A 14,440-nucleotide genomic window follows, 5' to 3' on the forward strand; every position below is an offset into this window, starting at 1 on the left:
TTTTATTTTTTTTACTATATTACTCGATTTAATTTGTATTTGTTGTGTTTAAACTTTAGTTGAACGTTATATATTATTCATAGTTATTGGTTTCCATTAAATAATACATTATATTTTATTTGTGTTATGTTTAAACTCAAGCCTACCCAAGTTACAATTGATTGTATTGATTTATTCTAGTACATAATTGGTTTAGTCTTGGTTTCAAAGATTTAGAACCAATCATAATTAGACTAGTTCTAAATTTAGCCCAAACCAATTTAATCCACGCAACCCTTTACCTTTTAACTACCACTCATCTCTTATCACCACCGATCAGCATGGTCGCTTCCACCTCTAGCCGTCATCATTGGTAACTTTATTTGGTTATTATTAGTGGTAACTTTCTCCAACCACTTTTTAGTGGATAACAATTCATCTGATTATTGTCGATCACTTTTTACTGACCGCAATAATCTCTTATAAAAATCACTTTTTGGTTACTAGTTCACACTGTCAACAATCCATTTTTATTGTCACTTTCTTGTTTTCTATTTATACAAAATGACAAACGAAAAAATTGATTGAATGAAACAAAAATATAAATTATAAAATCATTATCAAATGAGCCAAAATATTAAAATTATTTCACTTAAAATGGTTAATGACATTATTAATTTTTTGCCGATAAATTTAAATTTGCACTTAATTATTATACTTATGTCATTTCACTATTAATTTTAATAATTAACACTTTAAACTATTTATTTATTTATTTTTGCAAAAAAAGTTAAAAAAAACTTTATGTGGCTTTATGAAATTGATTTTTGATCTCACTATTCATCAACTTTCCTTTATTTGTTTTGTTTTTTGAGTTGTAGTGATTTTTTTTAAAAATATTTTAGTCAAAATTAGATTTTTTTAATTCACCTAAATTACAATCATTATAAAGTAAAATGTTTGTGAAAAAAAAAAAAGTTAACTAAAACAAAAAAATACAAAAAATGTATTCATTTATTTATTTATTTTGTCTTTTATGATTTTTTTTCTTTATTTTTTTTTATAAATATTTTACTTTTGGATAAATTACAAACACATACATTGAAATTTATTTAAAATATGAATTGTCGAATATAGTTCTAAATATTACAAATATCCCATAGTTATAATTTTTTATTTAAAAAAAATTGAAAGATTTATTTATTTATTTATAGCTACTCTCATATACAATAGTAAAATCATCAAAATTATTAATTAAAATATATTTTTGACATCATTAAAAACTGTTAATTGATTTAACGATTTATTAATAAAATGGATTGTTTTTTATGTCATTATAAATTTGAAAGAACGAACTGCAATTTTTAAATTATAAGAAACAATTTATATTTTAAACAAATTTAAGGGAGTGTATTTGTAATTGGGCTTGGTTTATCTAAAATTGTTATCTCAACTTGAGAGAGTATATGGGCTTGGTAGACCCATTTTGAAATCAATTTAGGCGATCTAAATTGTTCACTTTTTTGGATTTGCTGAGTAAAATATTCATGTAAAAAATTAAAATGATTAGATATCAGTAGCTATATTGACAAATGTAATTTAAATAAATGGACGACAAATGTAATTTCAAGAATAATCATCTATTTTTTGTAATATAAATTTGATTCAAACATATAGTTACCGATGTCTAATCATTTTTACTTTTTGCATTAATATTTTACTCAATGATTCTTAAAAAGTGAAAAATTTAGAGTATTAAAACAAGACATGTAAGGAGCTCTATGGACCCTTCAAGTTCTCTCACGTTGAGATGTTAACATGAGAGAAGCATGACACTTTGTAATTTACCCTTTACTTTTGAAGTGCATTAGATAGATGTTTGGGACACTAAGGGGTTGTTTGGGATAACCTAAATAAGTACACTTTTTGTCTTTTTACGAAAAGATGTGTAGAAAAGTAGAGGGGTGATGTGATAGAAAAAAGATAAAAAGATGAATTATTTTGATGTTGCTAAACTTGACCTAATTTTTGGTTAAAATAATTAAAAAATCAAAATACCTAATTACGTTACGCTCTATTTTTTTATAGTCTTTTTGCAAAAAAATAAGAAGTGAACTAAAATAGTCGCATCACAGACCAACCCAAGGGAAAAAAAAAAGAAAAAAAGAAAAAAAAAAGGGAAGAATAAATATGGGGGCCAAATTGAAATTTTATAAAATGCATTGGGACCGAATTGCAAAAAAAAAACACTTACAGTCCATGTCTCCCCAGTTGCACTTCCGATTCTGGGATCCACAACCCCATTCCCTCAACACCATTCTGTTGATTGTGCAAAACCTCAACTGATTAGTGAACGACGGCGATCTCACGGCGATCTTCGGTCTCCGGTGAGTGCTCTCTCTCTGTCTCTCTCCGCGACGACAAACTAATTTGCAATCCATGAGATTTTATGAATCATCTCTTCAATTTACAAATGGATCTAATTCAATGTATGTATATGCATATGTTATATTTGTGTATTTATGTGGTTGAATTCAGTTTCTTACATAATACTCAATTGAATATTTCAAAATTTACGCATCAATTTCAAATAAGCTTGATTTTTCATTAATTTTCTGACTTGTTACATATTTGTAATTCTGTACAAATTGGGTTTAGGGCTTGAATTGGGTTTAGGGTTTGGGTTTCTATTCTGTTTGTTAGAGGGCTATGGGCTGTGGGGTTGATTCATAATTTCACTAAAATCATTTTCTTAACTCTTGCTTCCAAGTTTGGTTTAGTAGAGCTGAGATTTGAAGAGTTCTTTATTTCTTGCACATTTTGGATTGTCTATTTTGGGTTTGAAGTGAGGTATTGAAAGGTCTTGAGATATTTTGAGTTTTCACTTTTAGATTTGGTGAAGTTGAGGCAAACAATTGGGGACCTGTATATAGAAATAATTATTTTCTACTAAAATTCATTTCTTGATGGGTTTGTTCATAATGTTCATATGAAGGTTGTGTGTTTAGAAATCAATGACATCATTGGATATGGTATTGTGGAAGAGAGTAGAAGAACAAATATATTTACAAGGATTGAGGACAAAATGGAAAGCATTGCGGGAGAACTATATGAAGAAATAGCTATTTTTTTTATAAAAAAAAAAATTGTACTTTTTAACTAGTTCTTTTATCTAAAACTGCTGGAGATGGGTTTGGTTTTCTCTGTTGCTTTTCCCTTGCTAGAGATCTGATTGCATAAAAAAAAAAATTCAGAGACCGGAGAGAGAGAGAGACAGAGACAGATCGGATTGCCTAAAAAAAAAAAAAGATCGGGGAGAGAGACAGAGACAGATCTGTTTTCCTAAAAAAAAGAAAAATCAGGGATCCGAGAGAGAGAGAGTCGTCACGGGGAAAGAGCTGGAGAGCGATGGGTTTGGTTTTCTCTGTTGCAAGTGAAATATGAATGTCCTGCTTCTTTGTTTGTTTGTTTGCTTGTTTTGTTTTTGTTTGTTTGTTTTTTTTCCCTTGTGTGTTTTATGCACTTAGAGGGGATTCACCAAAGTTATCGTCGAAACGGATGTGGAGCAAGTAGCCCAATTGCTAAAGGAAGGCCCAGGCGACAACTTCCCATTCCGGGGACTAGTGGAGGATGCAAGAATCATTCTGAGAGGATGCGAGTGTGAAGTTAATCATGTCATGCGGGAAGGAAATACTTGTGCTGATGCGTTGGCGAAGCCAGGGGCAGAATAACATTAAGATTTACTAGTAGTTAACAAGCCTCTGGCTGAGATTCGCAGCCACTTGGTTGCAGATATGCTAGGTGTTGGAAGGGTGAGGGAGTAGCCCACCTTCCCTGTTTTTTCTTTCTGATGTATCGAAAAAAAATATGAATGTGCTTTTTGACATTCTCAAAAGACACTTCAGTTGGGGACTTTCGGGGACCCTAATTTGGGGGATGCAGCGGGACTGTTTTTATATTTTAAGTTTTTTTTAATGATTTCTATATGTCTTAATATGTTTTCAGTAAGTTTAGTATATAATGTTGGTAATTATGTATGGAAGCAAACTTTGTGTGGGTAATAGGCTAATAGCAAATAAAAAAAATTGTAGGTATTTATCATTTCATCCACAATTTTTTTTTGGTGTGATCATGTATATAGGGAGTCATTCTAGGAGTTTGCCTAGTCCCCCAAAGAACTCAGGGCCGGCCCTGTGTGCGGATCTGTATCTTTCTCTGTGCATAGGTCCAGAAGGTTCATTTCAGCATTCAGATGGCAATCATGGATTCAGAAGTTCCCACAGATGAGACGGAAACTGTTGCTGGTTTCATCCCACTTGCTTCCGTCTCCCAACAACCTTATGTTTCTGAACTGCTCTCGTTCACTCTCGATCGTCTGCATAAGGTCTTTGCATCTCTTCTTACACATACATCTGTACACACACACACACACATATATATATATGTAATACACTTATCTGTTTGTTTTTGTAATAAATATTTACAGGAGCCAGAGCTTCTACGGGTTGATGCAGAGAGAATTCGGCGGCAAATGCAAGAAGTGGCAGTTGGAAACTACCGTGCATTCATTTCAGCGGCAGATGCATTGCTTGAGATTCGAGAGGAGGTTTCTTCTATCGACAACCATCTCGAATCCCTGGTAATTTTACACATCTTGGTAAAATTGGGCCGTTTCTTTGGTTTAATTTCGAATGCAGCATAATTGTCTTTTTAGTGGAGTTCAAGAAAGGCTTAAAATGTAAGAATTTAGAAATCTGCTTAATACCCATTTCAGCAATTTGATTGTGTTGCTTCCGATACCAGTTTTTTTACAAGGCTTATTGTTGTTAAACAATATAGGTTGTTTTGATTTTATGAACTGCATTAGTATGCATTGGCTGACTAATACCTAATTCAGCAATGCAGTTGCTTTGCTTTCCATACCACTTTTTGCTTGGCTTATTGTTTGTATACACATGAGTGTGCATTGTGACAATAAAGTTTAATAACCAATTAGTGTGAGAATATGTGAAGGATAAAACTAGTGTTTTCTGCTGGCCTAATACACTACGGTCCAATACATCTGTTTCCATTTCTTTTAATCCATTGACATTTCAGTCTCCACCACATCAACCCCACCCCCCATAATAAATAAATACTCCCTCCGTCCCATTTTGTTGGTCCACTATTCCATTTTGGGATGTCCCAAAATGATAGTCCCATTTGAAAAGTTAAAGTAAAAAACATTTGATTTTCCAAAACTACTGCTTTTGAGTAATTATAAATATATTAAAATTTTGAAAAGAGGGTAATTAGTGGAAAAAAAAATATTAAATTTAAATTTAAGTGCAATGATTGCATGCCCCCTTAAAAAGTTGGAATCCCCAAAAGGGGCCGACAAATTGGGATGGTGGGAGTAAATAAATAAAAACACACACACAGCAAAAGGATCTGTTAATGTAATCTGAGGAGATGGTGAATATAGATATGCTATGTTGGTGATTATCTCTTGAGGCAGTAAATTTTCATCCTTGGATGAAACTAGTTATTTTTGCTTCTTGTGATTTTATTTTTTATCCTCTGAGAACTATTGACGGCTGTCAGAACCTTGAAAGAGGAACCGATATTGATTCTAGATCAGAGTTGTTAGATATTGGAAGGCAACCCAACAAGCCTTCCAAATTGGCTTCTAGAGACTAACCTCACCAATTACTTCTATTGGCACATTCCACCCATCCTCAAATTAATCTATTGCCATATAGTGCCTTACAATTTCCAACTTTCATATGCTTCTGAGTTGTTTACTATTTGCATGAATTTCAGCAGTGATGTGAACGAACTGATTTATGGATCTTCTTAGTTTTTTTTTTTTTTTGGTATCAGCTTCTAAATAGAAAATAATAAATATAGGTCATGTTTTATACCATGTAAGTGAGCATTAAGGATTTAATGAATGCATGTATATTGATAGTTAGCTTTCTTTTGTTTCAGATAGCTGAAATTCCAAAGCTAACAACTGGCTGCACTGAGTTCATTGACTCTGCAGAGCAGATTTTGGAGAAGAGGAAGATGAACCAAACATTACTAGCCAATCATAGTACTTTGCTTGACTTGCTTGAAATTCCTCAGCTTATGGACACGTATGTACTTTGTTGTCATTACCATCTGTTTATTTGTATATTTACTTTGGAAGTCCATGCTGTATATATTTTGTATTTTGGATGTGTTTCTTAATATAGAAAGAACACTTGACTGTCATCTCCCTGCAGATGTGTGAGAAATGGAAATTACGATGAAGCTTTGGATTTAGAAGCCTTTGTTTGCAAACTTTCAACAATGCATCCAAAGTTAGTTTTACTCATCTTATTTTGCTGTTTAGGCTAAAGGCAGCTTACTGAGATTTTCTATTTTTTTTTTTTCCATTTTGCTCCCCCTTCCTATCTTGTTTGCCTTCAAGGTTGCCTGTTATTCAAGCACTTGCTGCGGAAGTTAAGCAGACCACCCAATCTCTTCTTTCTCAGCTTCTCCAAAAACTGCAATCAAACATTCAGGTACTTAGGCCAAATCTTATGAAATAATATGCTGATGATGTGCACCTGGTTTGACACGATTCTTCTAGAACTATGATTTCTGAAGTTTCATTTATTTATTTTGCATAAACCCTTATGTATTGCAGTTGCCAGAATGTCTCCGCATTATTGGATATTTACGTCGAATAGGAGTGTTTAGCGAATATGAAATGCGCCTACAGGTGAAGTTTATGAAAGCTGTCTAAATCAGTATTTGGTTTATGTGCATTTTAATCTTCCTTGTGCTTTTTGTTTCTGGTTGACATGTTTATCTGTTTCAAATGTTACCTGTTTCTGACCTGGATTCTTTTTGTGGTACAGTTTTTAAGATGCCGAGAGGCATGGCTTACTGGAATTCTTGATGACTTAGACCAAAGAAATGCTTATGATTACTTAAAAGGGATGGTGAACTGTCATAGAATGCATCTTTTTGATGTTGTTAACCAATACCGAGCCATATTTGCTGATGATACGTCAGGAAGTGAGGAAAACTATGATGGTGGGCTTCTCTTTAGCTGGGCTATGCACCAAATTACCTCTCACCTTAAGACACTCAAGGTCATGCTCCCCAAAATAACTGAAGGCGGGTCCTTGTCGAATATCCTGGATCAATGCATGGTAAGAAATTAAGGATTTACTACTATGTTGTTTTATAATTCCATGTCTTCAGCATTTTTTTATTTTTTTTATGCAAGTTCATAAAATATACGTTGCTTGTCTTTTAGTATTTTCCCCTCAATTATGTCATTGTCATTTTTAACTTTTTAGTTAAAGCCCCTGAATTTTATTTTATTTTTTTAAAAAAGGATCATTTGAAAAGGTCCACTAAAAGCCAAGAAAATTTTGTTTTGTTTTCTTTTATGTTTTTTGTCTTTAGGCCCCGTTTGTTTTGAGAGATAGAATGGAGGGGATTGATAGTGAGGGGATTAATAGTGAGGGGATTGATAGTGAGGGGATTAATAGTGAGGAATTGTTAAATTATTTTTATATAAAATAATAAAACAAATAAAAAAATATAAAAAAATAAACATTATATTTAAAAAAAAATTCCCAATATATAAAAAATAAAAAAATTTCTAATCCCCTCACTATTTTTCTAATACCATCTCTACCTCTTCCTTACCAATCCCCCTTCCTCCTCCTTACTAATACCAAGGGATTACTAGTCCCTTCCCTATCTCTCAAAACAAACACTCCATTCTCAATCCCCTCCTCACTATCAAACCCAATCCCCTCCCCATAACCCTAAACAAACGGGGCCTAGAGGACTTTCTACAAATTTGATTTTAGAAAAAAAAAAACAATTTGTTTAGGAGCTTCTAGTCTAGAAGCCCCTAAAGAGTAAAATGTTTTGACAAATAATCGAAAAGGTTCATTAAAAAAAAAAACACCCCCAGATCAAGAGTTCCTTTTCATTTGAAAAGACATCCGTGGACACACTTCACAAGCTTACATGTTAGTGCAAGAGTTAGCAATTTGATTTAATATGTTTCATGTTTTACAAGCACAATTTCTGATTGCACCTTTTCAAAAAAGTGAATGAAGTAATGGCTGATGGACAAATAATTGTGGGGATTTATTGGAATGTATATACGAGGAAAACATGATATTGGTGTCATTTTAAGATGGATGGATATGCATAAATTAAACTATAAAGAAGTACACCCAGTTTGGTCCCCATTAATGGGGTTTTTGGGAGGGGTAGTTTGGGTACAAACCTTGGCATTATTTGCGCCTAGTGGTTACCCTCAGGTACTCACAACTTTAGCATTAACAACCAGAGTTTTAATAATTTAACCAGTGGCCCGTTTAAATTTTAAATGTTGTTTTAATACAACATTTGTAATTTATTTACATATAATATATTTCCTTTCCTTAGTCTAAAGAGAAAAAGTGAGAAGTGATGCTAATGGCAGATTTATGATGGTTTGCCCTTTTTCTTTTGAGAAGTGAAGTGATGCTAATAGGAATATATTTACTTGGAAGCTAGTTTGGGGAAGGAAGTGGAAACAATTTTGATGCTGATGACTAAATAAACACAAATTGACATGATTGGTTGGCTATAATCAATGTTATTGCGGTTGGATAGCTATTCTGTCTTTTTATAGATATGCCTCAGACTGCCGAAGTGTGTTTGCCCAAAAGCTGAGGACTCTGCTACTCAAAGTTGGACCTTGTCTGGCTGTAGCTTCTTTTTGCTTTCTTTATTTTATCCTGTCTATCGTTGTAGGAGTATTACTCATTGCATTGCATGCTGAATCTACTGATAACATTCTCTCTTGTTTGCTTGACAGTATTGTTCCATGGGGCTTGGTTGGGTTGGATTGGATTTCCGGGGCTTGCTTCCCTCACTTTTTGAAGAGTAATACATATTTAATTTATCTTTAAGATGTTTTTAATCTTATGGTCTATGAAGCATGGAAACTTTTACGATGGAGATGTGTCCATATTAGATACTGATACTTCTTAGATAGTCACAGATATTTATCTGATACTTCCCAAATGCATCCACAATTAGAATTTTCTTTTAAAAAAGAAGTATTGGATACATTCTGGATACCACCTATCTTGAATTTAAGAGGTGGCATTTCTTGTGTAGCATAAAAGCATAATAATTTCCAATACTTTGCATACTCCTTAAAATATAAAAATTGGGAAATAGTGCAATTAAAATTTGTCAAATTTGGTCCAACTTCATGTCCACAAAACATAGGTTTAATATTTTTTATGCGAATAAAAAAAGGGCAACCTAGTGCATTAGGTTCCTGCTAAAGTGGGGTCTGGGGAGAACAACCTTACCCCAGTTTTGGAGATGCTGTTTCCATTACTCAAACTTGCGCCACTAGGGACACTAACAGTTAAAGGAGCAAAATTTCATTTTTTTTCCATCAAAATGTTTCATTTCGTTTTTTTGGGAAACCGTAACAAGGCAGTTGTGGACAAGGTTTTAAAAAGCGGCCGCAACTGTTATGTAACGCTGTTACGTAACAGTTGTGGTAGTTACCGCCACCCGTTATGGGCACTTTTGCAGTGTGATTGAGATTCACAGGTGTATCAGCCGTAACGGCTGCTATAGCGGTCGTAACGGCCGTAACGGCCTGTTACGCACCGTTACGTAACGGTTCCGAATTGCTTCTTTCGAAAAAACACAAAAAAACACAAAAAAAAAAAAAAATGACGTTGAAAATGGGGGAAGAGAGATAGAGAGAGAAGAGGGAAGATGGAAGAACAAGAGATAGAGAAAGAGAATAGGGAAGATGAAGAACATGTTATTGATTTGTTGAAATTGTAAGACCTACGCTATTCTATTCAGCTGCTATCACTCAACTATTTTGTTTGTGTGTGTCTATTTATATATTATTTGAAAATAATAATAATAATAATAATAATAATAATAAGTGTGGTCATTATCTATTTGGCTTGATTAATATATATTTATATATATTTAGGCTTTTATTTATTATTTTACTTTTGTTATTGTTTATCTTATATATAATAGTTAGTGATTGATTTTTTGTATAATATAAAGCCATTAATTATTAAAATAAAATGTAAAAAACTTAGTTTATAGTGATTTAAAAATATGAAATATATTGGATCAAACTTAAAAATTTATAAAAATTGATCAATATTTATCTTAAAACTCAATAAATATGATCATGGAAAAAAAATGTGCATATCGGTAAGTTTTTTTCAAATTGTGTGAAAAATACAAAAATTCACGGTTCCGGATACCGCAACCGTTACGCTACGGCCTTTACACCCCATAACCGCAACCGCGCTACCGCCACCGTTACGGCAACCGCAACCGCTTTTCAGAACCTTGGTTGTGGAGTACCAAAACTCTAATGTTTCCACTGAACCACATAGAAATGCACCATAATACTATGAAACATACCGAAATAACAAGCAGTTTCTACATCTATTAGGAATATCCGACAATAGTAATTTCCATTGGCCTTTATTTTGTCGAAAGAAATGATTTGAGAACAACAAAATCTTATATTCATTAGAAACTATAAGAAACTAGAAAGTAGAATGAGAGAGAGAGAGAGAGAGAGAGAGAGGTTATGTGTAAACAAGATAGTCAGTATGATAGACCACAAGGTGTAAAAGGGATGAGTACCCCTCTAGACTGCAAAGACCTAGAAGAAATGAAAGAAATTAGTATAGTATGCGAGGAACTTTCTTGGCAGAGTTAGTGAGCCGTGTAATAGGCTACCATTTTATGCTTCTTTCCAACCGTACCCCCTCTCCAAGGCTCCAACTGTGAAGAACACCCTCTACGCTACCTTGTTGCACCCAAACGATGCCAAACACATAAAAGATCAATACCTAAAGCTGGTATGCCATAGAGCAATGAGGAAGAAGATGAGTAACCAATTCTGCATTCCCATGGCACAAGCAAAATGTATTTACTTTTTTATATATGTTTTAGTTCAATTTCCAAACATTTTTATATGCTTCCAATTTATTTAGTAATTTTTCTTATGTATTCGAAATATTTCTGAAACTTGTCCTAAATGTTTCTGTTTTCAAGCTAACTGAAACAACATACCTAAAAAAAAATTTGATCCTTCAGCAAGCTTTACTGTTGAGAATATTTGATAGATAATTAAAGACAAATAGTTTGTTACCAAAAAAATATATAAAAATTATATAGATGCATACATACACACATACATACAGGATTTAAATATACACATATATCACCATATACTTAAACGTATCCATATCCTATACTTATTTACAATTTTTTGTATCCTGTATTTGTATCCATGCTTCATAGCTTCTGGTGAATTCCTGCTGTAAATATCTTGATTTGGTCAATTATGCAGGGCTGTTCTCAACTTATTCTCGAAGAACATGAAAACAGCTGTTGAGAATTTTCAGGTATGCTGACAAGTGGTTAAAATCTTTCATTTAGTTGCACAAAATTTTATGCTCTTTTCTTCTTCCGAACTGAGGAAAATATAAATGTTTGGAATTCAGTTTAGCAAATGAAATAGCTTGTAGGCCAGAAAATTTTCTTGTAGCAAGCAGCCTCTTTGTGGTGGTGTGCTTGGTAATTGATATTTCTTACTTCATTCCAGTTAGTCTTGGATTCACATCGGTGGGTCCCATTACCAGCAGTTGGTTTTCCAGCCAATAGTATAGGTGAAAATAGCCGGGAAGACGTGACTCCGCCTTCAAGTCTAATGGAGCATCCACCTCTTGCTGTGTTTGTGAATGGTAAGTTCAACAATATCTTAAACATATAAAATGAACCTGCTGTCTCCATCTCCCTTTCCCTCTCCCTCTCCCATAATATTTCCTTGCTGTCCTACGAACTCTATCATGCAGTTGGAATGTTTTCAAAGTAAAAACTTTGTTGAAGAAATTTGCAGGATGAAAATTTACTAAATTAAGATTGCCACAAAATATATTGTTAAATAATATCCTGGCATAGATTTTGAAATTTCTTTTGCAATATTTGTATTGTGCAAACATGTTTGTTGGGATGTGAAGATGAAGTACAAAGACAAAATAGAGTGAGAAGGCTTCCCAAACTGCAACAGTTGCTGGCTTAGTTGTGTCAAGTAGTAGTGATCTTTTGTTGGAAGTTATTTTAACTTGTCCATCTCCAAGTGAAGTGACCCCAGTAATGGGGAGACGACTAAGGAGAAAAATAGAAGAAAATTCAAAGAGAAACGTCATAACTTGAAAAGTGCTAGAGGGAAATTTTGAGTCCTCTTTGTTGCGAAAGTTGTTTTATATCTTTTATAGGCTTAGTTTTGTGTACTTTGGTGGGAGTAATTTGGTTTTGTTTATTTTTGTGCTCCCTGCAAAGATGTGTGTTGAACTTCATTGTATATCCTTATTTTTTGGTTATAATATTACTTATCCAAAAAAAGAGTTTGTGAGATAACTTTTGGATTAGGTGCTTCCTAAAATTGTTTGTCCTTATTTGTCTAATTCCTTGATGTTGCACCCTTGGACTTGGTTTTAAGTTTCTATTGTCAGTTGCTTGTTGAGGAACATCCATTGCCAAGTTTTAACTTTTGAGACTTCCCAATTCCCCCTTATGCTTGCGAATGGTATTAAACACCAAATTTTAGGTCACTGACACTGCGCTAATGGATGGATTTGGGAAGGTTTAAAACAAGGTGGGTATGGATTTTGGGTGTGGCATCAAAACTGATTCGGGTTCATGACACGATTCAGTGTAGCTATGAAGGTGGCCTCATTCCAAATATAGTCAAATGAAATACATTCGTGTTTCTCAAAAGCAGTTCTATAGGTCTCCTATGTATGAAATTGTGTTAACATTTTCCATCCTTTTTAATTGTGTCATTCTCACCATGTCCATGACAAACCCGAACTGTTGTCTGTATCATTCCATTTCTGACGCCATTTGCAGTTGCCTCTTTCAGGAAATCTTCCTCTCCATTAAAAATATTTTCTTGTTTTTTTATTCAGTAATTAACAGTAGTGTGTTTCCTCCTGGAGTTTAATATCTTGATTCAGTATATATTTGAGTGAGATCAATGCAGTGTGGGCAGTGTGTTCGGAGTGTAAAATTGGGATCAGGGATCGGATGCAAGGGACATGTCAGTTGTCTAGTGTGAGGTAGGGGTGCAGGTTTTTCTCGTCAGGGTAGGGTTAGAAATGTGGGCCATACCCGCCCTGTCCTCATTGTTGTAGGGCTAATTACATTCTTCAATCTTTTTAGTTGATAATTGTTTGTTGCTCATTCTAATAATATTGTGGTTAAATTTGATTTCTGCAACGATTAGTGCTAATAATCTGGTGTCTGTCGCAATCTTTGTCATGCTTGCAGGTGTATCTGCCGCAATGAATGAATTACGTCCCTGTGCCCCAATAAGCTTGAAATACATGCTTGCTCAAGAATTAGCCAAGGGGTTGCAGGCTGTTTCTGATTCTTTACTGAGGTACAATACAACTAGGATGCTCAGAGAGAACGAGTCTGTACTTTTCCTTTCACTTTGTAGAGCATTCATCGAGGTAAATCCCCACTAACTTGTGCTGTTATATCTGTAAATTTTGATTATCCATCAAATTAACGGCCTAGCATTCATATGCATCCTTCTCAGGTTGCTTATCCACATTGTGCTACATGCTTTGGTCGATGTTACCCTGGCGGAGCTGCTCTTATTGCAGATGCCAAGAATTTATTTGATGGCATCGGGCGTCTATTAGCAACTTCTCGGTCAAAGGAATTGCCGAAACCAGTCCAACATACGGTGGAAAAAATTACTTCAGAAAATGGAAACATGCCCGTGGTAGAAAATGGGGTTATGCCTGATGTTGAACAGACGGGGAGTTCCAGCGTGGATGAGAACGAACAGAATATCACTCCCCAAACTGAGGAAAAGCTTGCCGATGCATGATTTGTGAAGCAGCTGTATGTATGAGCCATAGAATTATAGTTTTGCAAAGTCCACTTGTTCTTAATTACAAACTTGTAAGCATGACTGTATCTCATTAGAGGCCTATAATTATAAGATTAAAGGACGATTGTCCATTTTCCAGATGGGATGGGATAATTTTTTTTAATATTTTTCAAGTGATTCAGAGGCAAATTCTTTATGTACCTTGGAGACTGTTGAGGCACACATTTTTTCTATTGAGGTGACAATTAGCTTGTAATAATATTACGTTATAGTGAAATTCAATGAAATGTGGTTGCAAAATGGTGTTAGTGAAGTCATGTAGTTATGGGTTCTAAATATCCACCTTTTTTGTTTTTTGTTGCAGGTTGTTTTTCTTTTTCTTTTCTATTTATTCTTTCTTTTCTATTAATTACACTTTTCAATCAAAATATTGAAAAAATGTGGTCATCATAGTGTTCATGAGAGCAAAAAGGGCCATGAATTGCCATTCTATGCACACCTTCAAATGATTTTGCTATT

The 14,440-nt window shown here is 33.9% G+C and overlaps 1 protein-coding gene across 1 annotated transcript; it reads left to right on the plus strand.

The window, feature by feature from the left end:
- The first annotated feature begins 2,132 nt into the window (after positions 1-2,132).
- On the plus strand, positions 2,133-14,221 carry LOC114266773 (conserved oligomeric Golgi complex component-related / COG complex component-like protein). The gene is made up of 13 exons (XM_028207692.2): positions 2,133-2,366; positions 4,121-4,363; positions 4,466-4,618; positions 5,950-6,098; positions 6,228-6,305; positions 6,416-6,509; positions 6,635-6,709; positions 6,849-7,145; positions 8,822-8,889; positions 11,366-11,420; positions 11,621-11,759; positions 13,348-13,532; positions 13,622-14,221. Exons 2-13 carry the CDS (start codon positions 4,232-4,234, stop codon positions 13,916-13,918), a joined length of 1,722 nt encoding a protein of 573 aa, XP_028063493.2. The 5' UTR covers positions 2,133-2,366; positions 4,121-4,231; the 3' UTR covers positions 13,919-14,221.
- Positions 14,222-14,440: the final 219 nt, after the last annotated feature.

This window comes from Camellia sinensis, chromosome 12 (genome assembly GCF_055761805.1).
Source record: "Camellia sinensis isolate YWXY chromosome 12, ASM5576180v1, whole genome shotgun sequence".
Taxonomy (NCBI): Eukaryota; Viridiplantae; Streptophyta; class Magnoliopsida; order Ericales; family Theaceae; genus Camellia; species Camellia sinensis.